At 38.0% G+C, this 26,558-nt stretch overlaps 1 protein-coding gene across 1 annotated transcript; it reads right to left on the bottom strand.

Annotated features, from left to right (window-relative positions):
• Window positions 1–1,263: 1,263 nt before the first annotated feature.
• Window positions 1,264–19,964, bottom strand: LOC106053389 (L-amino-acid oxidase-like). Its single transcript, XM_056039224.1, has 10 exons — window positions 19,853–19,964; window positions 16,555–16,689; window positions 14,842–15,081; window positions 9,571–9,727; window positions 6,668–6,769; window positions 5,963–6,094; window positions 3,966–4,052; window positions 2,809–2,920; window positions 2,190–2,275; window positions 1,264–2,043 (listed from the first exon to the last, which is right to left on the bottom strand). Exons 2-10 carry the CDS (start codon window positions 16,655–16,657, stop codon window positions 1,455–1,457), a joined length of 1,608 nt encoding a protein of 535 aa, XP_055895199.1. The 5' UTR covers window positions 16,658–16,689; window positions 19,853–19,964; the 3' UTR covers window positions 1,264–1,454.
• Window positions 19,965–26,558: the final 6,594 nt, after the last annotated feature.

Here is a 26,558-nt window from a genome sequence, read left to right as displayed (position 1 = left end):
AGGCATGTAACCCAATTTCAGTTATGTGTGCTTCCCAAAACAAGATTAATTCTAGGCAGTTCTATTCATTATTCAAGTCTATCTTTGTTCGTCCATCCTCGGTATGAGCGTGAAAAGAAACACGTAATGTTGCTGTCTCTTCGTTTAAACTTTAAAGTATAAAACTATAAAATATATAGGTAATGTTCACGTCGGATCTATTCAGACAAGGGTTAGCAGGCAGGACCTTTTGCTTTGATTGTAAGCTATCGCAGCAGTGCCGGATTTAAGGGAGGGCAGAATAGAGACGCTTTGAGTAGAAGACTCGACAAGACCATTTTTCCGGTAAATTAACGTTTTAACGGTTTACTAAAGCGACATCCAATTCTTTCAAGAGCGTCTAAAAAGCTGTGCATGTGTGTTATAACTGTTGATTGGAGCATAACAATTTATCCAATGTGATAGCAGTCTGGGTGAAAGCACAAACATTAGAGACTGATTTAGACATAGCTTAAGGAACTATAAAGACAGGCGCGAGCTAAATGGGAGATGGCATAAACACGGCTAGGTGTTGGACCCAATTGAGGTTGGAAATCAAGTGCCAGTGACTGAATTAGAGACAGTATTATAAGCGCACATTCTTAAAAACACGGGATTAAACGATATTATTAATTAATATCTATTCGTTTTAAGACACATTAGGAAGCAATATGTAAGCATGTAGTTTAAATATTGGACTATTAGTGTTACGTTAAATTTTAATTTAGGTGAAGGCCAGGGCGTAACCACTGCCTGCTACACAACTAAATATCGGTATCACACTAGTAGCAGTGGCGTAGCAAGGTACCCGTGGGTCCGGGTTGAAGAACATCTTGGTGGGCCCCCCCTCTAGCCAATAAGACAAATTTAGTGTGTGACAAAAAATGAGTAATCTAAATGTAAAGACATTCCAATGTAAAGATCGTACCTTTTTCTTAAAAAAGTATTTAATTATGTCATAACGTTTGATTCATTTAGGACTGCATATAAGTAATAGTGTCTTAAAAGTCAATGTTTTTACAACTTCTTATCATAGTTAAACGACTTAAAAGTGTTTCAAATGAACAAACAAATATTCTTCCTAAGTTCTAATGTGGATCCCAACTGGCCTTGAGCCATGGGCCCAAGCGTATTGAGCTACTTCGTGCCATGGTTGCTACGCCATAGCTGTGGGCCCCGATTGCTTGTGGGCCCAGGATCATTGAACCCCTTCGCGCCATGGAGATAGACTTTAGAAAAACAAAGTTAATGGGAGCAGATATTAAGAAACAGTTTTATTTCATATTAAACTCACATTACAGCTTAGAAATGACAGTATAAATACTATACAAAGTTATGTGCACTTTTCATTTGACAATACAAACTTCAGAAATACATTTTTTTAACAATAATTTTTAATTACTGGTGACCATTAACCAAAATTAAGACACGTATCTTTACAAAAAGTACATATCCATAACCCTGTCCACTGTTTCATACGCCCCTTCTGACCAGCCAACATGGTAACCCCTGGAGTGGTCAGCCCCAACACAAAATATCTGGTCAGTCAATGATGGTCGCTGGACAGTAGAGATGACGTCATCGTAGCGGTACCCGGCCTTCCACACGACCCAGCCCCCACCAAAAGGATAGCTTCCCCAGAACTGGGCCATGGCAGAGATTGGTTCAGGGATGTATCTGCGGTCAGTTCCGTACGCCTTGGCGATGTCATCTAGCAGACTATCAACCAGACCTTTGGTGACTCTGTGAGGTCCTCCGACCGATCCACTTGCCAGGTTCCCTTTGGCGTTCAGGGAAGCCAGTAACTTGGCCCTCGTCTCGTCCGCGTAGCTGGCCAACATGATGTAATGCCCAGTGACGTTGGACCGACCCCAGTCGTAGAACTGGCTGAAAGAGAGATCAGAGTAGGTCACACGCGCTGGGTAAGTGGAGCTGTCCATCCACCATCGTGTTGGGAATGTTAAAAACACTTTGACGACTTTGACGTCACGAACAGCGTTGATCGCTTCATTAACTCTGTCATCTCTGTTGGAAACATGGTGTAGAAGCATGTCAGAAAAACATAAAATACTTATAGAAGTTTATTGTAAATTTAATCTTGGCGCAGATAAGTTTATATATATATATAACATATTTACAAAGCGTGTCTGTTTGTTATTAAGCCTTTGTACCTGAGTGGATTCCATTCGATTTGACTAAGAGCAAGCCTTGGTAACGCCAGAATTATCTTTTTAGCACACACAACATCAAATGAGTCCTGTAGTTAGAAAACAGACAAACGCAACTAGATCTAATTACAGTAACCAGTTCAGAGAGTAAAGAAAAAAAGATAATTTGGTGTCCTCCCCCAAAAAATAGAGAAAATAAAAATAAACAGCGAAAAACTAAAATTACGCAATTTATTAAAACCTAGTGTACTCCAATAATAGCTTTGGGAACAAGCTTCACAATTTCTTATCTAAAAATTTTTAATCAGTCCTATGCAAGGCCCCCAGCAATCGGAGGCCCTAGACGGCTGCTTAGTTTGCCTATGCCTAATGCCTGTCCTATGACAGATGAACTGTCTAAGTGGTAGGCTTAATGTTTATACATGAAGGCCTAAATGAATGTTTTAAAAATCGTGTATTCGTAACATTATAAGTAACAAAGATGGGCTTCTTAATTAATTTTATATTCCTTCCCACAAATCCATTTAAAGAAGTAGATCTAGATCTATAATTTTATTTGGACAATTATATCTATTGGAGCCGAATGTTTTTAGTTTTTCTTTTTTAGCAGACAAAATCATACCAGCAGTGTTGTCACTCCATCTTGGGTCTGAGTTTTTTGGAAGACCAGGCGATATCCAACGGCATCATTCCGTACTATAGAGAGAAGCTTTCTGTTCAATGTCACTTGATGTCTTTGGAGTATAAACCATTAAAAGAAAATGGGTAGATGAGTCGACTCGTAACTATTTTATCTCGTCAAAATTCGAAATATATGTTTTCCTCATATGAATAAACAATTATAAATATATTCATAAAAATACAATTTAATAATGAAGGCCTATTCATAAATATAGATGATTGCTGAATTTGAAACTGCTACTAAAGGCAGTGATTTTCAAACACCTAAGATAGTCTCATTTTAGCAATGCGTCAACAAGACTACATTAAAATTGAGAATTCAAAGATGTATTTTACACAAGAATATAGACCAGCGTTTCTCAGAGCTTTACTCCTGACGCATCACCAACCTCATATAAAATGCGGTATCAACACTCCCCAATTAGCCAGGTAGTGGGTCTGGAGAAATGTTGCGATCCCTGCACCATATATTTCCTACGTTTTAAACGTCACAAAAACCTTCTCCTTCAATCTACAGGGTCAATTTCATTATTGTAAAAAGAATGTACATCCTATAAAACTTAGGAAGAGTGCGATAATGAAGCGTGATAGACGCTGGTGTTTTAGAAGCATGTAGCACAAGTACATCTTTAATTGGCCTGATCCTTCTAAAATCATCTTCCTGTTTTTGGCCACATTAGAACAATGGAAAAAAAATCATCCTTTTCTGACACGAGAAAGACTGGAAGAATCGCGTTGCAGAAACGTCTTCTACCCAAAAACGTTTGAAAGTCTATCGTTGCAGACGTCTTCTTTGAAAACGGTCTAAAAGTCTTGCTATAAAGACGTCTCTAAATTCAGTCATTTATATTTAAAATAATTGTTATGTTGTTTTATTTTATCGCCCTCATATACAATACAAATACAGCTGTTTTTTGAGGCTCTTGAAAAAAAAAAAAAGACAACCTGCTCACGTCCACCCCCTACTAGGCAATCGCCACCCACCGATTGAGAAACTCTAAATCTAGACATTGTGAAAGCCGTAATTGAAAAACGGTATAACTTGGATTTAATTTCCTATTGTCTAGAAATAATTTGTTAGAAACATCTGATACAAACCTGGAACTAGCATCCAGAAATGCTCGGAGAAGTCCTTTGGGTATAGCACTCATTCCTTCAGTTACAGTTACAACTGGGTAATCTCCACTAGAAGTAGAATTTAATTAATTCACCTATGTACACTAAATGATATCAATAAAACTGTCGTACATTGTTGAATGGAAACCATTAATTTCTTTGGTTATTTAATCTAATTGTACAGCATATATAGATTATATCACAGGAATGGTACAAACAAAGATTAAGACTAATAGGGCAAACGTTGCTTAAGAAAACAAAACTTGCCAACTCTTTGCATGGCTAGTTTCTACAATTCTTTCAGTTTTAAAATCTCTGCCTGGTTGGCATCGTCAACAATAACAATAGAAATTGATTTAAAAAAAAACAAGTAATTAAATTATAGGATAAAAGGGTGCCCCGTCAAAATAGCGCGGACAAAATAGCGCCGACAAAATAGCGCGAACAAATCAGCGCCGACAAAATAGCGCAGAAAAAAATGTATTTTAGTCATTTTGAAAGAAATACTTCAGATATCGTAAAATATAAATAGAGCCAATATTTTTTGTTTGTTTTAATGTTATCATAATTTTTCAGTCATTTTGCAGGAAACACTTAGGAGAAAACTTAACATTAAAACATAATTAGGCAAAAATCATAATAAGATAAAATAAATAATTTCAAAATATAGCATTTATTTACATTATAAAAGTGTACTTCGAAAACACGCAAAGATACTTGTCAAATTTACACACACACACAAACACACACGCACGCGCGCACACAAACACACACACACACACACTTTCACAAAGTTAAATTGTAGGAAATGTCGCGTAGAAATTCCATCACTGGCTTGTTTCCGTACATTGGCAATATAGTTATGCGTCTTAAAGGTGAAAAAGGGGAATAATATATGGCATACTTTCAGATCTATTAATATTGTAATAACTTAAGGGAGGCAACTCAACGAGGACATAGACGTTTATTTACATAGAGACATGACAAACACAAAGGGGCATCTGCCTTGAGCATAGCGTCTCCATATTGGCTCTCTACTTGGGCGGAAATCGTTAGTCTCTGCATGTCAACATCCTGTTCTAGTCTGGTTACTAGAAGTGCGCATCTCTGCACTAGCCCGGACGGTGGTGCGCATGGCAAAGTCATAACAATATTGAAAAAGATAGAGACATCAACAAAAATGATGCCCAGAACATTAACTTACTAATAATCCGGTACTTTTATAGACATCATATATAAATCCGCGCTATTTTGTCGGCGCTATTTTGACGGGTCACCGGATAAAAGTCAACTCTCTAATGTAAAATTCACGTGCAGTGTTTGAGTGAGACAGAGACTTATTAAGATTATTACTAAATTAATTTGTGAATCCTATCCTGAAGTCCATGGATATCAACCAAATAGTTCCGTATCAATTGAACTGCTCTGCATGTATAATGTATTCTTTGTAAAATGTTTTATATGCTTCAGTTCAGATGTTCCGCCAGAGTTGAAGATTATTTACTTGCTAGTTCAAACCTTCCGCAGGACGCCGGGAGATGGCAGCGGGCAGGGCAAGAACCCGCGACCATTGAGACGACCAAACAACAGTCCAACTCGCATACTGCACGACCTGGTAATGTCAAGGGAGGTGTGTATTTTCGGAAGACTAATTGACCTCAGAGACTAAGTCGAAAGTCATTTTTTAAAACTTTCAAGTTTACTCTTTTTTTTTTTTTTATTACTGAGAAACTTAGCAGAGAAAACATGTTGACGCCACTGACTTATTCATTAAAAAAAAATTAAACTATCACTTGCATGCAACTTTTGCTCTTGACTACTGGAAGGCTACTCCAAATCATTTTAAATTGACTTTTTCCGTGCTATTTTTAGCCAAACTTTCAGCAAACTTTAGTTGAAGCGCCCTCTACCGTCTCAGCGCAAGATCTACTTCAGTGAAAAAAGCATCGAGCAAGCTAAATACAACTTGGTACACACACCTGTAAGGTCCAATATTATTCTCTATGAAAGATAGAGATGTGTCCGAGGCGAAGTCTGATTCAAATTGATCCAAGGCCAGCATAAACTGTCGGCCTTCTTCCGTGGCTACCATCCCAAGAGCTTCATCGATTCTGTTGGAGGCAAAGATATTGAAAATCAATTTAATATTATATTTAAAATTCTACATTGATTTTTCCTTAAAAATTTTTTTCCATTACATATGTACCACAAAGATTATCTATAAAATATACTGATGTGGTGGCTGAGTGGTTAGGCACTTGACTTCAAACCGAGGTGTCTCGAATTTTGATTTCTGGATTTTTAGGGCGACCCTGAATTCTAATGGTATCAAACAGTTGGGGAAAAGTAAATGGCCATTGTGCTGGATACATGAGACCCTCGTTAACCAAAAACGACTTTTAAAACATATGCCCTATCGCAGGGATAAGTTACTTTTTGTTTACTATAGTGATGCATATTGGCCTCAATTCTTTTTCCATTACGGAGACATTATTTGATTACTTTCAAACTGACAACATTCTATTGAAGTTGTTTTCAACGCGCCTCTATATATCACAGGACAGACTAAGCTATTTAACATTAATAATTATATTGATAGCTGATTAAAGAAAGACAGGATACTTCTCACTGTAGCATTGTTTGTATAGTTTAACTAATATAGCTAGAAAAATCAAAGATCTTACGGTACTGCATAAAGATATCTTCCATCTTTAACTTTGAGCTGCAGCAGCATAATTTCATCAACATCGGTGCCATTATATCCTGTCAACTTCTCCAGATAATACCTTGTTTGAACAAAGATAAAAAAAAAATTGGCTTCGAATGGATTGAAACATGTCATGAAAGAAATAATAATAGCATGGGCCGTCTCATCAGGCCCGGAAGTTCGAATGCTGGGGTCCAGTGCAAACTGGAAATGACAGTCCCATCATTATGAATAGAGAAACTGGATAAGAGCTGTGAGCTCCCCGAGAGGGCAGAAGAACATTGAGGAGCATGTATGTACAGTAACAAAAATGTATTTCTTTTAATCTTTAACAAGCAATAGAAAAAAAGATTACTTTTTAAAAAAAGCTTATCTAAGGGAAAGAACAGCTAATTACTGCATTTTTTTCTAAAAATGGCAGGGTTTAACTCCCTTTCAACAAAAATTATTGATTAGTACTAATTGATTAATAATTGACTAATGTTTTTGATTGTTTCGTGTACTGTCATTGACTACGAATAATGATGCTGAATTTCAACTTGATCCTAGAATGAGAAGTAGGAGAAATAGGTACTTGTCAAAACGTAATAACGGGATTAAATCCATACATACATTCACATCACTCATTAAGTAGCATTTATTCCCCTTATTTCGATATCAAACAATATTATTAATCATCAATAATTAATAAACTAATTAGATATTTTTTATTGACTCATGTCTTGCCAGGTACAATGAATACTTGTACAAAGTTTCAACTGGATTCGAGAATGGAAAGTGGGAGAGAATTAAAACGTTTTTAAACTTTTTACCAGACAGACAGACAGACAGAGAGTTGATATAAGCTGTGTAAAAACAAACAAACTATAGAGGGTTAAGTAAAGGGAGAGCACAGTCCGTTTGCTGGCATATCTCTCAACATTGCAAGGTTTATCCCGTCTTTTCTATTGTGCACTAGTTCAGCTTAATCCAATAATGTGGAGCGGGAGAACAAACGTGCGAAAAGAACCCACCAAGACAGACAGACGGAGTCGATATAAGCTTTGCAAGGATAAATTGGTTTTGAAATACAACACTTTTTAAATGTAATTAGAATTTATTATAAAAATTATGTTGAGTTAGATTAACGCGCGTGGCGTGAGCCAAGTATGATCAGTGACTAACAGTGTCATTGTAATTAGGATATATTCTATACTATGTCTTTATCAGTGGCGCAGTATCCATGGCGCGAAAGGGTTCAATGAACTCGGGCCCATGTCCATTAGGGGCCTACAGTCTGTGGCGTAGCAGCAGTGGTGCGAAAGAGTTCATAGCTCTTGGGCCCATGACCAGTTGGGTGGGGCCCACGACTCATGACCAGTTAGGGCCCATGACTCATGACCAGTTTGATCCCATGATTCATCACCAGTTGGGGCCCATGACTCATGACCAGTTGGGGCCCACGACTCAGTGTGGCCCACGACTCATGACCAGTTGGGGCCCACGACTCATGACCAGTTGGGCCCACGTTAGAGCTTGGGATGACATCAAAGTGAACAAAAAAAAACCAACACCTTTAAGTCGTTTTATTCAAAGAAGTTGTACAAACATTGACTTTGAAGACCCTATTACTTGTTGTCCTGACTGAATCAAACGATATGACATTGTTACTTTTAAAAAGGCTCCACTACTTGCACTGGAATGTCTTTTGATAAATGTACCGATACTTTCAGATTACTTTCAGATTGTTTTTCACACACTACCACAAATTCCTTTCATTTGTGAAGGGGGGCCCACCAAGAAATTCTTGAACCCGGCACCACGGGTGCTTTGCTACGCCAATGGCCTTTATTGTTTACGTTAATCCTTTTTGTATTTATAGCTTGTTACTAGCGTAAGGCTGTATCTATAGGCAAATAATAATCGCAGGGGTCCCCAAGGCTCTAGGCCCTGGGAAACGTACATTTTGCACACTCCAACAGTTTGACCTTTAACGGTTCGCGACGTTTTTAACAACGCCGTTTTGGGGCCGTGGTCGTTTCGGCGACAGTGACGTTTTGGCGCCAGGAGCTACGTCACATCGAAGTTTTAGAAAACGCTCAGTAAGACATGACAGTAAGACATGACAGTAAGACATGACAGTAAGACATGACAGTAAGACATGACAGTAAGACATCTAGACCAGAATAAATATGTCTTAATTTACACGTTTAATACTCCTAGACCAATATGATTAGGTTCCTAGATCTAATCAAGTCTAGTGCCACCGGTAATAAGGTACATTATTCTGTTCGCGTCCGAACCTCTTCTAATGTGATTATATCGTACCCTTCGTTTATGTATGTCTTTGCTACTAGAAGATAAGTTATTGTCTTGATAATTTATAGATGTAAATTTTGTTATAATTATTTATACATTTATATCTAAATCTAGTTCTACATCTGGCCTCTAATACAATTTGGATTGTTGTGAAGTGTATAATTAGGATATGTCAAAACTGCGCATTATAAAAGAATTTCTTTTTTTTTTAAATCATAGCTAAAGCGAAGTTCGTATCAACATTTGAGTATTTAATTCATTAAATTATTTCCCTTAAATTTTTTTTTTCTATTTAAAAGTGGCGTATTTGTTACAGGGAAAAATTGAATATGGTATTGATTTTAAAACTTACATTTTTTGCTTTCAGAAAAGAAAAAAAGTAGCCGTTACATCAAAGCTTTGACAGATCTAAATGATGTCGGATTTTCAATATCTTTTCTAGTTTACGAGATCTAAACGGGACGGTGGGACGGACAGACAGACCACACAAAACTAATAGCGGCTATTCCCCTTTCGGGGGCGCTAAAAATGGGGAACTTTAAAAAAAAAAAATTCCAAACTACAGTTCATTAATTTATGTACCTGAATATTCTCCCTTGATTGGCCTTCTCCTCTGCGCTGAGTTTGTAAGGGATGTCTCCTTCTGCAAGCTCCTGTGGCAGAAAACTTTTACCTCTTAGAAAGAAGCGAGAATCTGCAGTGTTCTCGTAGTTCAGGGAAAACAAACGTGAAGTCAGACCTGAATTTTATGAAGACTAAACTCATTAGCTTTACAAGAAATTGTGTTGGTTTGTAGAATCTATGAGAGAAAATGTGTTAATTCTAAGAAATAAAAAATTGATTCTAAGAAGGAATGACATTTTAAAAAATATTTTCAAGCCAAATAAATGTACAGATATATTCAAGGATAAACATTTTGTAAAATACATTTGATTTAAAAATGTCTATGTAAACGACAATCGCTTCCTTATTTTTCATTTATATTTATCAATGAATAATCTAAACAAAACTTCTAAATTCGAGCTGTTTAATTAGCAGAAGACGCCAAAAGAAGGATGGTAGGCTACTACGCTCTGAATCAATTAGTCCGTTTTCGACAAAAAAAGCCAGGTAAAATCGCGTTGGCATCTGTAGGCCTACATTTTGAAATGGTCTTCAAAAGTGTACTTTGCTGTTTGTATCCGATTAATGTCTTAATGTATTACTACAGTTTACAGAATAAATAAATCTGTACTCCTAAGCTGCCAGAAGATAAGCTATTACCTTAATAATTTAAATTTTGCTCATATTATTAATACATTTATAATATATATGTGATACATATATCTAAATCTGGGCTCCATTTATTCTTATTTAGACTGTCAATTGCATAATGAGGATATGTCAAAACTGCGCAATATAAACGTATTTCTTTTTTGATTTTTTAAAATAAAACTAAAACAAAGTTTGTATCAAAATTCTTCATTAAAAACAACATTTCAATCAGTATTTGATTCCATGAGTTAGTTAAAAAATGGAAAATATTTTTTTATACATTGATACTTTTCCAAAACTAATAGCGTTTATTCCCCTTTCGGGGGCCACTATCTTCGTGGATTCACTCTGATTCACCAGTGTATGTATAATATGTGAATGTGTACAAAATCGCTTATAGTCACGGTGGCTGAGCGGTAAAGCGCTTGGCTACCGAGTCGAGGGGTCCCGGGATCCTGGGATCTGTAACGTGCCTCTGAGTGCACACAGAAAAAGTAAAGGCGGTTGGTCATTAAGCTGGCCACATGACACCTTCGTTAACCGTGGGCCACAGAAACAGATGACCTTTACATCATCTGCTCCATAGATCGCAAGGTCTGAAATGGGAACTTTACTTTTTAATTTACTTACGATTTTTCTATACGTAAACATTTTGCACTACAAACATGTAGCCCACAGGATTAGCAGGCTCCTATAACGACATGAGAAAATATCTTATCACTGTACTATTTCTCCTTCAAAAATAAGTGGCACATTAGATCGGCAACAAAACGCCCACCCAAAAGATGATGTAAATTAATTTTGCTTTATAAAGAGACGTTACTAGCTAAGGGGAGATAGGCTTTCTGTAGAGAATTAGGTCGACGTCTACAAATTTTAAAATAACAATATATAACTATAAAACCTTCTAGCTCAGTGGCTAGCGTGTCGGCCTTCCATTGAGGAAACTTGAACCTTAGTGTTCAAATACAAGTCGTGCAACTTTTTTTTTTATTAAATTGCTTTTGAAAAGCCAGCATATACCCCTTCCTCCCGCCACCCCAAGTGGTCCACATAAGTCATTGGACAATAGCGCATTATGCATGCTAAAAGCATGTAACTGCGTTAAACAAAATCCCAGATATAATATTGTTACCTAGATCTATTACAAATTAATCACATGATTGATTCAAAGTAATTGATACAATTACACTTAATATATATAAGGCTTGTCTTCGAGTCCGAAGATTAGTGAGGAATACAGTGTTTCCCGTGGCTGCGCAGCCCCAGCTGTGACCTACATATTTTGCCACATCCAGGGCAAGCATAACCATTGTCCGCAGGTGGTCGATTTAGATTTTCTTTTCACACTTAATATAAGCTTTGAATACAAAAGAAACAACGTTTTTTTATGTTTTAATTTTTCCCCTCTTTCTTTAATTATCATTATTTTCCTTTCGGTTAATTTTTTCCTCGTAAAACTTGCAAAACTATTCAGGACAATGTCCAATTATTCAGTTAGTGATATATATAGGCCTACATATTGTATACCAATGTATTCAGAATTTTTCTGATACAATCTTAAAAAGAAAGCCATGATCAGGAGAGACTTTTATATGTCTTTTACGTTAGGTAAGGGGGCAACAATAGATTATAACAATGAGAGAAAAATCTTCATGGATCAAAAAAAAAAACAACAAAAGTATTTAAATAAATTTATTTAGGCGGAATACGTTTTATTTCTTCTCAGGTGGGGGGGGGGGAAATCATGTCCGCCTATAGGCACACACCTATTAGCCTGATTCGCTCCCATAAGCTGCAGGTAAATCCACAAAAGTCAGCACAGTGTCTCGATCTGATTATCATCCATACCCGATCTCAGGGACACACGTGACATCAAGGCTCTGACTAACCTTTGGGTCAAATCAACAAAATTGAAAAGAGTTTGTTTCGGGTCAGTTACGATGTGTTGAAAAAGTCGCGCTGTGGAACGGGTTCCAAAATCGAGTCCAACATATAATGCAAGAAACAAGTGTTTACATTCTCTATTGCCTCTTCAGTCGCGAACGATGTCGCCCACACAGCAGCGCCCCTCCTCACTTTTTTTTCTTTTAGGCAGCTGATCAATCCGATGGAGCGGCAAGGCCTTCGCGGCCACCAGGATGTAGCACTTTGCTGCAAGTTGCCTGATTTTTTTCCTCGGGATTGAGTCCGGAAGGATGCAAATACTGGTGCACATACTGGTGCACATACTGGTGCACATACTGGTGCACATACTAATGTTTCTTCTTTCAAACAGAAAAGCCAAGCGTTAAATGTTTATACCATTGCTTCAATAATTCACAGACCAAAATGTGTGGACTGAGGGGGTATTATTTTATGCTGGCTGCCTAGGGTGCAAGGAATGATAGAAAGAAGGATATGACGGTAAAACTTCCCATCGAAGGCGCCTTTTGAAGAATTTAACGCAAGTGGCAGTGCTGCGCTGTCTGTCGCTAAGGTCATCAGGGCTAAAGGTTTTAAGTGAACTTACATCGTCATCAACTTTCCTTTGCGCTCATTAAGGAACACTGGGCCTCATAAAAAACACGCCACTCTCCACGGTCTCTTGCTAGTTTTTTAATTAATTATCAATAATAAATTGACTATTGTGTATTGTCTTCGCCAGTGTATATTTGTGCAAAGCTACAACTGTCTTTCCTGTCCTCTCGGTTTCATCTAGTTAGGCCCTACTAGTATGGGACCTACACAGCGTTGCCACGTTCTTTTTGGTCTTCCTCTATGTATTGCCCTGGAGGGTTTCAATCTAAGACCTGTCTAGCTTTGTTATAAGAGTGTGGCCTATCCATCTCCACTTTCTCTCTAAGAATGTTGATGTTTTCCAAGCTCCACCTGTAATTGTATCTCTTGAACAATGTTTTAAAAAAAATGTTTAAAAGTCTATTCGAATATTTATCGTCAACTCGCCCTATCAGATTTTTTATTACTAAGCTTGGAAAACTCAGTCTTTCTGTCTGTCTGTCTGCCTGGTAAAAACATTTCCCACACTCATTCTCGGATCCAGTTGTAGCTTTGCACAGTTATACACTGGCAAAGGCAATACACAATAGTCAATTAATTATTGATAATTAATTATTTTCTTGATATCGAAAAGAAAATAACTTCTACATTTTGAGAGTTATAGTTGTAAGTGTGGAGTTCTTTAACTTAGATAAGCTTTAATTTTCTCGTATTTTTCCAGTTTTAAATTTTTTAATTTTAAGTCCTTTACTCTAGATACATTTTTTTTTTTTTTTTTATTAAACTCATTTTTTTTAAACGGTAAAATTTAAAAAAAAATATAAAAAATTTGGCTTCCTGCATGCAAAGCACACATTGCACATTAGATCTCGGTGTCCCAGTAGCTATTGATCAGTTTGTGGTAATTCACATTGGTAATGCTATCGCAATGCTGTGTATGGAAACATACTAACAGTTAACATAGGGGTGGCCAACCTTTTGCTTCCGTGCGCCAATTTTATTTTCACTTTTGATTCAGGTGCGCCACTTTAAATTTAACAAGTTTCTTCTTTTCAAGTTTGGTAATTAGTAGGCTACATATTTGGTTTGTTATACACATTTGTACATAGTAGAGGAGGAGAATTAAGAAAAAAAAGATAAACTTTTATGTAACATAATAGTATTATATGTACATTTGCACAATAGCGCGTCAGTGCAACACCGCTTGTGTTTACGTAATAAATGGAGTTCCTAATATGTCTTCCCTCTTAAATACTAGTTTGTTATTTGTGTAACACGAATATTCTACATTTTACTTATTAATTCTGTCTTTGTTAACATTTTTAGTTTGCGTTTATAATTTTAATTTATTATGTCTGTATGACCTATAGACTAATTATAATTTATGAACACTTGTTCTTAATTGTATTCAAACAACTTATATTCATAACATGCAAGTTCAGAAGTGTTCTTCACACAGCCTCTTAGTGTATAAAGCAATGATATATCGGAAGAGTACAATCTAACATTCTTTTAAGCAAGATTACAGTTCCAGTAGCTCTACCAGTTAGTTGCAGTTTAGTTTACTTTAGTTTACTTTATTTAATTAATGATTTCCTAGGCATGACTTTGCTTTCTCAAATATGTCTGACCATTTGGTTTTTCCTCAGAGTGACGTATACATTCTTCAAAAATGTTGAAATTATTCTCATTTTTTTTTTCTAATAACGAAAAGCTTGAACAGGTAACATACAAATGTCCAAAGCTACCGAACAGATTGTGTATACATTTTCGCTTGAAACATCAATGCTAACAATTACATTAAACCAACGTGTTCTGTGTTTTTGGTCTGATTAGTTCTATAAACCTTTCGATTAATTTGGGCCTCGTAATAGCTAGAAAATTAAATTCATGTGGATTTTTTTTCTTCTAAAAATAGGTCGTCCACCCCTGAGTGAACACATACTAGTTAATGGTTAAATAATCCTAGATGACTGACTTCACCCTGCCCTGGGGGTGTGCTTCTGATCGTAATATTGTAACTGTGACAATCGCACAGTATTGCTAAATAAACAATTCAGATATAAGTTTTATAAAGAGATTGGAATAGGCTGTATTTACCCAGCTCTTGAACCAGGTGCATAACTCTAGTGTGCACTTGAGGGATAAATCTCATCCCTCCTAGCTCCACTGGCACATCGGGTGCGTCTGGCAGCCTGCTTGTGTAGAGCCGTCCACCCACACGGTTGGAGTATTCGAAGACTTCCACTCGAAGGTTCTGTTCCCGCAGCCTGTAGGCGGAGTAAGTGCCGGCAGGTCCAGCTCCAACAATGGCCACATCCATATATCTCTGACAAGCATCTGTTTAATCAATTGAGGCATTTAATAAAGTAATGATGTATTTTTAATTAGTTTTGATTTAATGCGAAATTTAGCGTCTCCCATGTGCAATTGAAAATGAAATAGATTTAGCTGTAAAAATAGGCCCATATATATATATATTGCTTCTTTTTGGTAAAAAAAATAATAGGTTCTGTTACTCAGTGATGGGTCGCCTAGCTTTTAACTACTAATAAATTAATAGGCCCTAATAAACGTTAAAATACAAGAAAAGTAATATTTTTTCTCCACTTTGAAAAAGGTGCCGGTACCGGTGAGTACCGTCACAAAAAAAAATATAAATAAAATAAATAAATAAATAAATAAATATATATATATATATATATAGATAGATAGATATATAGATAGATAGATATAAATAGATAGATATAGATATAGATATAGATAAATTTCACAAATATTTTAAGCACTAGCTACATCAAACATTTAAAAAGAGTTCACAGATTTTCGCACCATTCTAAATTTCTTCAGAAGGTAGAACTTTTAATACTCAGTCACCCAGTAAACTAATTTTTGTTAACTCGACAAGTTGGTAACAAGGACTATTAGAAATGAACTTGCAATGGTTGAAATTGTATACACCTTGTCAAAGAATGCAAATTAAGCCGACCTTTAGAAAGGTGACTGTTTGATTGAAGAAGTGAAAGTAATGAAAAAATGAATAGGGCCAGCATCACTTGCTTGTAGTAAATATATCTAGGTCTATGCAGGTTACAGCAGTTCACGAGTAAATCAAGAGTTTACATATGGAAGTCAGATTAAGTTCGTCAGATCTACTCATTCAAATTCATACTATTAAGTTCAGGTTGTACTTTCGTGGAAACTGGATAGACACGGTTCTCAAACAGGGGTTCTAACAATTTCCCTATAAGTTTGAAAGTTGATGGATATCATTGGAAAAAGAAATTAGGCCTACTAGCTCGTTGGCCACACTGGGAAAACCCTAGTTTGACGGTTATAATTTTTCAAAGCATAAAAAGAATTTAATTTAATTTTGACTAGAGGGCAACAAAATATCGAGGTAAAAAAAACATTCATTAATTATTTAGAGCAAAATAATCACTCTATAAGTTGAAGGCCTATAAAGGAGCCATTGTCTTTTTTTAAAATATTTTTTTTATAGTCGACTCGGTGGCTGTGTGAACCTGGGTCCTGTGTTCGAATCTCGGAAGAAAGGAATTTTTAATTCCGGGATTTTTGGGGCGCCCCTGAGTCTACTCAACTCTAACGTTACCTGACTTTAGTAGGGGAAAGTGAAAGCGGTTGGTCATTGTGCTGGTCACATAACACCCTGATGATGTAAAGGTCATCTGTTTCTGTGGCCTACGGTTAACGAGGGTGTCATGTGGCCAGTACAACAACCAACCGCCTTTACTTTATTATCATAACATTGAAAGGTATACTTCTTTGATAAACAAATAAAAGTATACTTGCCTTCATTCTCTTCTGAGTCTTCCTTATGACGAATCTTCCCACCTTCTATCACTAACAGTACTGCGCAGAACAGAAGTAGGGTCGTGAGAATGCCTGACGCCATACTTTAGGCTTGGTCAACTCACGAATACGTTACTTGAAAGAAATATCATTAAGCATTATGAGAGTGTTTGTGTGTGCAAGTGTATTGTAATTATGTTTGTTTTACATGTTTCGGATGTTCCTACAGAGTTGAATGGGATGGGAGCGAATAGGGTTTGAACCCGTGACCATCGATAATCCGAACGACAGTCCAGCGCGCAAACCGCACGACCAGGCAGCCATACTAAAAAATATTTATAATGGACGGTTATTAGATCCCTCAACTCAAGAAAACACTAAGAAACTGGAACAGACACAAAATAGAGCAGTGACATTCAAACAAACGAATATTCTCTTTTGATAAGAGATAGAGTAACATAATTAATAAAATCATTAAATTTAGAGATACTTCAGGAAAGAAGACTTAAAAGTGTGGTAGCAATTATACATAAACCACTGAATCATAATTTTTAAATACAAAAACAAAACCTAATAAAATACTCTTTGTTCCATATGCTAGGATAAATTTGTGCAAATGCTCCTTCTTCCCTGGTTCTATTAGAGCATCGAATGGGTTGCCTGATTCAGTCAGGATAAACCAATGACTTGGCAGAGTTTAAGTCATTGATTAACATGCATGACTAGATTGACCAGGAGATACGCATAGGACGTAATCATCTTCTTTTTTTTTTTTATGAAGTATCGTCCGTATTTTATAAGAAGATAAGGTTCAAAGGTCATGGCGGAAGTACCAGGATGCTAATTCTTAGTCTGAAGTCTGGACTAAAGTCTTTCAACTCAAACAGTTTGACATGGGTACATGACCTCAAATAGAGAAAGTGTAAATGCGCTAGATAGTCGTGCTGGCTGGCCATTTGACACCCTCGTTGACAGTTGGCCCAGAACGTATCTTTCACCAGCTCAAGGACCTCAGCAGATATTCCATTAGGTACAGGTCTTTCACCAGCTCAAGGACCTCAGCAGATGATGTAAAACTCACCTGATTTTATGGCTGACGTTAAACGAGAGTGTCATGTAGCCTACGCAACGACCAACCGCCTTTACCTAATCACACTGGTGTCAGGTACCCAGTACAGTTGAGTGGACTCGAGGGGTTCAAAAAATCATGATTGCCAAAAAACCCCCCAGGATTGGAAATCGAGACCGCGCTTTACCCACTCGGCCACCATGACCCAGAGATGTTGAATAGAAAGAGACCAAACAAAAACAAGAATGTAAGAAAGCGATGAACTTGGGAAGTAAACAAAAAAATTAAACAAATAGAAAAGTGATGTCCAAATTACGGCCTGCGGGCCAAATCCGGAAGTTCAAAAAAAAAAAAAAGTTAACAGATCTTCTAAGTATGCTGAACTAACACTGAGCAAAAGTTCGAGCAGCCACTGTTTACCAAGTCCATTGCTATGCTATTAAATCAATAGAGCGAAGTTATTTTTGTACACTTCCTAGTAAATGGAAATTGTCACCTATAGCTGAATACGTATCCGAAGATACGACCTGTTTTTCCTTTTACCTAAGAGCATTTTATAAAATACATAAACTCTGCTCTTTTTTTTTTTTCCAAAGGAATTTACCCAACTCTAATGGTTGATTAAGAAGTCGACACAGATCATTAAAGTTAGTTAGTAATAAAAATAAAATAGTCTCTCATTGGTTAACTAGAGATCTCTGAAAGCAATTGAAATGTTACTTTGTGTTTTGAGTAAATTATGTGTGTATAGACCTACAACTGACCCAAAAGGGTGGCCTTCGAGTTTAGGTGTAAAACAAACTCCTTTTACCATCCTCTTTGTTAGTGTATTAGAAAAGTAAATCTGTTTAGCAAGCTTTAAAAGAAAATAAACAATCTTGTTTACTATTTGTATAGGCAAGTTACACGTTTAGGAGCAAAGTCAAGTGATTTCTGCATAACAAATCGATAGTTTAGCGGCACAGAACAGCGGAGAAAAAGACACACACACACACACACACACAAGTGCAGATCTGTATATATAAGTTAACAAAGAGGGGTAAACGATTAGTAGGCCTACAGCGCTATTGTTCCGAACCGATGGGTCTCCGATTCAAATCCAAGTAAAGAATGGGAATTGAGCCTCGAGATTTTTTGGGCGCCCTGAGTCGAACCATCTAACTCTAATGGGCACTTGACAACTTAAGGGAGCATTTACCTTTGAAAATCGAAATTTTGACCTAAATATTGATTTTTTAGATTTAAACTTATTTTGATAGTTTATCCATTTATTCACTAGAATAGAATATTCCCTTTTGAGAAATAATGGTCTAAAAATATTTTTTAACATCTTTCGGCTGGATATTAATCAAGATTTGATTGAGAAAACGTAGAAAGGTCATTACAAGTCAGACAGTATCAGCGCTACTAGTTGCCTAGGAAACGTGAAAAGATAATCGCGTCTGTGTGTGATGTCACTCAAAAAACTTCTCTGTGCTAGTGTCTCTTCTCTTTGGTTTGTTGTTGTTTTTAGTTTGAAAAAAAAAAAAGGTCATCGTAATTACAACAAATTTCCAATAAGGATCAACTTCGCAGTCTTTGACCTAGATGCACACATCTCTTATATGTAATTAATCCTTAATTAATTAACACTATAGAACGTTTGTTCTTGCCATGGTTTGATTTTTAAAATAATCATTAGCCAATTACTTTTAATGCAGACTATGTTTTACTGATTTCTTTTTCTACCAGGAGCCACTTTTCTGTTATTACGTAAACTAGGTTAACAAAAAAAAAAAACATAAAAAAAAACTATTCGTTATTTGGAGTTTCAACTTTTGCATTTTGTAAGAACAAGCATATATATCTAGATTTCTATATCTTTCTTTCAGCAACATCTTGGAACTCAAAAGAAAGTCTATCAATTAAAAACTTGCAGCGAAAAAGTTAATCCCCTACATTAAGTCCAAAGGTTAAGATGAAAATTAGACCCATATAAATTATAATAAAGGCTTATCAACGCCAATGAACACAAATACCATATAATTAATAGATTCTTAGCATATAATAATAAATATGATAAATAGATTCTTAGAAACTTAGGCCTACTCTAAAAATAGTTAGTAGGCCTACTTAATAGAGACATGTGTATAGTAAGCTATTTTATTTTGTTGTTCACATCCACTAAACTAGATCTAGATCTATTTGATCGTTATATAGTTCAACTAAGGGAAAACTAAAACGCCTTACCTAGCCAGAAGTGTTGAGGGTTGTCACCTCAAGACTATCCCAGTTGGTCTTTTAGTGGGTCCTACTCTGTTTGGCTTGCATAAGGGCAGGTCATTGAAGTGTATCAACTCAATTGAAATACTTTTTTTTTCTTCACTTAAGTGCGTCTCGATCGCTCTATGCTGGAAGTATGTCGCTCTGTGGCTTTTATTCATTTCACATTTTTTTTTTGTAATCTATTATGCAGAATCGTTTAGGCGAAGAAATACTATATATATAGAGAGAGACTAGATTCTTTTAGACTAAAAACTCATCGTTTACTTCAAAACGAGTCTAACTAGTAGCAGTATATGTTGCTTAGACGTTTTATCCCAGTGTCTCTCAAACTTCTACCGTTGGCGACCTGCAACCCTTTCCCCCCCCCCCCCCAATTAGCTGGGGTCTTAATGGAGCGTTGTAAGCTTCAGAAGTGGGAAAGCTTATAGACATTAATATCATGCTTTTAAAGTTTTATAAATTTAGAATTAAAATAGTGCTTCAAATGCTAACTACTTCATACAGATATTCTGCTTTCCTAAAAAAAATATTAAACAATTGGTTTTATTAATTGCTTTTATTCATTTCGCCTATGCCTGAATGGTATTAAAAATAGGAAGAGGCAATGTGACTGTATAAAGTCCATAGACTATATATATATAGTCTTTGGTAAAGTCTAACATTAGGAGTTGAAGAAAGAAAATTACGCACCAGTATCAATGAAATGCTTTTAAAAAAAAGGAAGTGCAAAATTATTGACCCTTAAAAATTTGTATGTCGGTTTTATCCATATACTATATATATATATATAAGTAGTCTATGGTTTTATCAAAACGTACTGTGATGAAACTGGGAATAAAAGATCGTTTTAGGGGGAAAATAATCGCTGCCATCTCCATCGTGAAAGGTGCTTAGTTGTTCTAGGCAGGTTAAATTTTCATATTGTTTCATCCATAGTGGTGAGTGAATGAATAAGTCAGACAGCTAGGGCTTTTGCGTATATATTAATAGTTCAACACTTGAATATCCTGAATGTTTATCAGTAATTATCAAACACAGACAGCGACTTCAAATCTTCAACTCCGTAGTCTAGTCACTGTTTAGTCCTTAGTTCCAGAGGTACTTTATCCAGACCAACGACACCCTTCCCGGTGATGTTCCAGGTTCACAATCAAGTTCTAATGACGTTCCAGGTTCACAATCAAGTTCTTATGATGTTCCAGGTTCACAATCAAGTTCTTATGACGTTCCAGGTTCACAATCAAGTTCTTATGACATTCCAGGTTCACAATCAAGTTCTTCTTATGACGTTCCAGGTTCACAATCAAGTTCTTATGACGTTCCAGGTTCACAATCAAGTTATTCTTATGACGTTCCAGGTTCACAATCAAGTTATTCTTATGACGTTCCAGGTTCACAATCAAGTTCTTTTTATGACGTTCCAGGTTCACAATCAAGTTCTTATGATGTTCCAGGTTCACAATTAGGTTCTTATGATGTTCCAGGTTCACAATCAAGTTCTTATGACCCGCGAGCACGTTGCCCTGCCTCATCGTGGCGCTCGCGTGGAAACGACCATTAGAGGAAGTGGTTAGGCTAAATGGGTAGCAACACAAGACTCCCGTGGGGATGCCCACGGGTAGACGAGAGTCAACTCATTGCACGGGCGGAGTTGTAAAAAAAGTCCCCACGAACACGTCCCACATCCATGCGCTGTTCCTCAAAGGGACCGTTACATAAATGGCGGGTCCCGCACAGCTAGCTTGGTACAACGAAGGAAAATGGTGGAGGCTCCCGGTGCGTCGTGGGCATTGGAAACAGCAATGTTTTATATAGGCATTGACTCGGGTCTCTCTCAAACAGAACTGTGTTCTCACAGGTTTTTTTTTTTTTACTGTTTGGCGTCCAAACAGTTTTTTTTTCTTAGGGCTCGAAGAGCCTTCGGCATCAACAAGTTCTTATGACGTTCCAGGTTCAGCTTCAAGTTCTTATGACGTTTCAGGTTCACAATCAAGTTCTTATGACGTTCCTGGTTCACAATCAAGTTCTTATGCAGCACGAAAGACAACTTTTTCTTTCATTTGTTCCAAAACGTCAGAGACCGTCAGACTTTTTCTTTTTTTTGTCGCTTCAGGTCAAAGAAACCTTCTCTCTCTCTATCAACAGTGTGTTCATACCCAATGCTAAATTGTGCGATAGTGAGCTCCATAAGCGGCCTCGGACAGTTAAAACAATATTTAGAATACTTTTGGAATCCACAAATATACACCAAATCAAACGAATGTATTTTTTTTTCGGGAAAAAAAAGTTACAGCTCCGGTACCGAACGTTTTCCCGCGTTCTGGGCTTCAAAAATCAATTCTCCTGACGGTAAGACACTTTTTGTTTCTCATAGAAAGAAGAGCGCATGTTAAAAGATTTGTTACATAATTGTTGCGTCGGGCTAATACACATACACATAATACACATGTTATATTACTAAGGCTAAAGAGGAAATAGCACTGCCCAATACCTTTATGCGAGGAACATTTAAGGTACATATAGGGCAGGTACGTCTGTGATCGGGGTGACCGTCGTAAGATCTTCTGCATGTTACTGTTGTGTAAGATGTCTTGTCGATTTTGTTTTGTTATGCCAAAGTCGTTAACATAATTAAGCTTAATTAACACATTTGTCCAGTACAAACTATTTTTTCACTATTATATCCTTTAGTTAGGTTTATTAATTTTGTTATCTTTCGTGGCAGGAGTCGGCCACTGTTCGAATAATTAGTCGTGTCACTATATTCATGTTAAATATTAGACAAAGGCCTATATGTAATCAGATCTCTATCTATCTATCTATCTATCTATCTATCTATCTATCTATCTATCTATCTATCTATCTATCTATCTATCTATCTATCTATCTATCTATCTATCTATCTATCTATCTATCTATCAATCTATCTATCTATCTATCTATCTATCAATCTATCTATCTATCTATCTATCTATTTATCTATCTATCTATCTATCTATCTATCTATCTATCTATCTATCTATCTATCTATCTATCTATTTATCTATATATCTATCTATCTACCTACCTAACTACCTACCTACATTTCTGTCTGTCTGTCTGTCTGACTGTCTATCTATCTATATATCTATCTATCTATCTATCTATCTATCTATCTATCTATCTATCTATCTAACTATATGTCTGTCTGTCAGTGTAGCCTACAGATAAGTCTTATCTACAATTTAACTCTGAGTCTTTTGTTTGTTTGAAAACAACCTCGTGTCTCTTATGCTTACTGTTTCAATGTTGGTCCAGCAGATTTCCTCAAAGGACGTTCCTTCAAAGAACTTTAGATCTGCATCCTATGTGTATCCTGTGTCCAATTAGACGTGCATGTTAATTAGAAACTTAAACTCTACTAAGTCATTGGTTTTCCTGGGTGATTCAGATAACCAGTCGTATGCTCTAATGGCACTAGGAAGATAGGGCCCTTACAGTAATTTGTTCTAGCATATGGAATAAGAAATTTGTCTTTATCTTTGTCTTTCTGAGTATTTTATTTGTTGTTTTTTTTTGTAGGCTAGTTGTAAGTTATGGTTGGCAGTTTTATGTGTTATTGCCACTTTAATTTTTAGTCTGCTGCCCTGGAGTATCTCTAGGTTTAGTGATTTTACTAATGGTGTTACTCTAGTCAATTTTAAATAGGTGTGTGATCCCCTTCGTAGGCGTCCCATTTCTAGGTGGCTGCTCTATTTCCTGTTGAGAAGAAAAGAAAGGTTTAACAACAGTGGCGTAGCATATCTCCAAACTCACCGCAATCGTCAGAAATATGCATACAAAGGCAATATTCAGCCCGCACCACCTACACATGGCTAGCTACGCCTCTGGTTAACAAAAATAAAATAAAACAGAAGACAGATTCAAGTAAAAAATGTGACGTGCTCGTTTTAATTAAGACTAGACCCCAACTGGTAACGAGGAGTATTTGTAAAAGCAAAGGGAACTAACCAACATAACTTTGTGTAACTACGATCATCCAGGACTTATTTGAAAAATAACGAACAGGAATTATTGTCGAATTATGAATGTAAAAAAAATGATGGCATGATACAAAATATTGACGACATTACTAGAAAAAAAAAAGTGCTAAAACTCTCTTTAAAACTGAACGTCAAAATCTTATTACATTTTGCTTGTCCCAATGATACTGTAACAAATCTCACTATCCAGGCTCTCTGCATACTGCACCACACGATACCATCAACATAAAGAATATGAAAACTCAGGTCTCCAAAATAACGTAGCAGTTTAGTGTCAAATAAATCAAAGGAAATACTGTACAATTGGCAACAACGTAACACAGACTGTACAAAAGCTTCACACTCCGACGTATCAACTCTGTAACGCTGTATCAACTCTCCGCCTCTTCCTAGACTAGTACTTGATTCTCTGTTCCGGAACCTAGAAGGCTTGAAGATTAAGCGTTTATGTAAGTTATCTAAAATAACAATATACCCAATTGTTATATCAACCGAGGGGATAATGACAACTGACCTGACAGATACCTTCAAGGCCCTTAACATTCCTAGGAAAATTCTCTTTGCCTGTCAGAGGGCGTCAATGCTGCAGACCTGCCACGTCACTATAACATTTCTCAATGGACACTGATAAAGGGACTACAATGAATTTTGTTTCTCTATAACGAAACTCGACCCTGGCTACGCTAGAGAATGAATACTCGTTCGTTTCTAACATAATAATAATAATATTTGGTTCCGCAAGGTGGTTAACACCAGAAGTGGTAGGCCTAATGGTTTTAAGCCCAACATTATCTATAAAATGCTTCAAATGACAAACGTCTCAAATAGCCTCTGACAACCAGTCCAACTCCTGACCTCGCGTGTGGTTCAGATACCGAGCCCGGCGGACCCGTTATCACCAACAGGAGAAGGGGCAAAAGTGAGCAACTGGCGACTAAACCAGTAAGCTTCGGGCAGGAGGGTCTCGTTAGCCTGGGTTGGCTACCCATCTAGGAGAAGGAGGGTCTCGTTAGCCTGGGTTGGCTACCCATCTAGGAGAAGGAGGGTCTCGTTAGCCTGGGTTGGCTACCCATCTAGGAGAAGGAGGGTCTCGTTAGCCTGGGTTGGCTACCCATCTAGGAGAAGGAGGGTCTCGTTAGCCTGGGTTGGCTACCCATCTAGGAGAAGGAGGGTCTCGTTAGCCTGGGTTGGCTACCCATCTAGGAGAAGGAGGGTCTCGTTAGCCTGGGTTGGCTACCCATCTAGGAGAAGGAGGGTCTCGTTAGCCTGGGTTGGCTACCCATCTAGGAGAAGGAGGGTCTCGTTAGCCTGGGTTGGCTACCCATCTAGGAGAAGGAGGGTCTCGTTAGCCTGGGTTGGCTACCCATCTAGGAGAAGGAGGGGCTCGTTAGCCTTGGCTGGCTACCCATCTAGGAGAAGGAGGGGCTCGTTAGCCTTGGTTGGCTACCCATCTAGGAGAAGGAGGGGCTCGTTAGCCTGGGTTGGCTACCCATCTGGGAGAAGGAGGGTCTCGTTAGCCTGGGTTGGCTACCCATCTAGGAGAAAGAGGGTCTCGTTAGCCTGGGTTGGCTAGCCATCTAGGAGAAGGAGGGTCTCGTTAGCCTGGGTTGGCTACCCATCTAGGAGAAGGAGGGTCTCGTTAGCCTGGGTTGGCTACCCATCTAGGAGAAGGAGGGTCTCGTTAGCCTGGGTTGGCTACCCATCTAGGAGAAGGAGGGTCTCGTTAGCCTGGGTTGGCTACCCATCTAGGAGAAGGAGGGTCTCGTTAGCCTGGGTTGGCTACCCATCTAGGAGAAGGAGGGGCTCGTTAGCCTTGGCTGGCTACCCATCTAGGAGAAGGAGGGGCTCGTTAGCCTTGGTTGGCTACCCATCTAGGAGAAGGAGGGGCTCGTTAGCCTGGGTTGGCTACCCATCTGGGAGAAGGAGGGTCTCGTTAGCCTGGGTTGGCTACCCATCTAGGAGAAAGAGGGTCTCGTTAGCCTGGGTTGGCTACCCATCTAGGAGAAGGAGGGTCTCGTTAGCCTGGGTTGGCTACCCATCTAGGAGAAGGAGGGTCTCGTTAGCCTGGGTTGGCTACCCATCTAGGAGAAGGAGGGTCTCGTTAGCCTGGGTTGGCTACCCATCTAGGAGAAGGAGGGTCTCGTTAGCCTGGGTTGGCTACCCATCTAGGAGAAGGAGGGGCTCGTTAGCCTGGGTTGGCTACCCATCTAGGAGAAGGAGGGTCTCGTTAGCCTGGGTTGGCTACCCATCTAGGAGAAGGAGGGTCTCGTTAGCCTGGGTTGGCTACCCATCTAGGAGAAGGAGGGTCTCGTTAGCCTGGGTTGGCTACCCATCTAGGAGAAGGAGGGTCTCGTTAGCCTGGGTTGGCTACCCATCTAGGAGAAGGAGGGTCTCGTTAGCCTGGGTTGGCTACCCATCTAGGAGAAGGAGGGGCTCGTTAGCCTGGGTTGGCTACCCATCTAGGAGAAGGAGGGTCTCGTTAGCCTGGGTTGGCTACCCATCTAGGAGAAGGAGGGTCTCGTTAGCCTGGGTTGGCTACCCATCTAGGAGAAGGAGGGTCTCGTTAGCCTGGGTTGGCTACCCATCTAGGAGAAGGAGGGTCTCGTTAGCCTGGGTTGGCTACCCATCTAGGAGAAGGAGGGTCTCGT

Source organism: Biomphalaria glabrata, chromosome 8 (assembly GCF_947242115.1).
Source record: "Biomphalaria glabrata chromosome 8, xgBioGlab47.1, whole genome shotgun sequence".
NCBI lineage: Eukaryota > Metazoa > Mollusca > Gastropoda > Planorbidae > Biomphalaria > Biomphalaria glabrata.
This window is presented reverse-complemented; position numbering and strand designations above follow the sequence as displayed.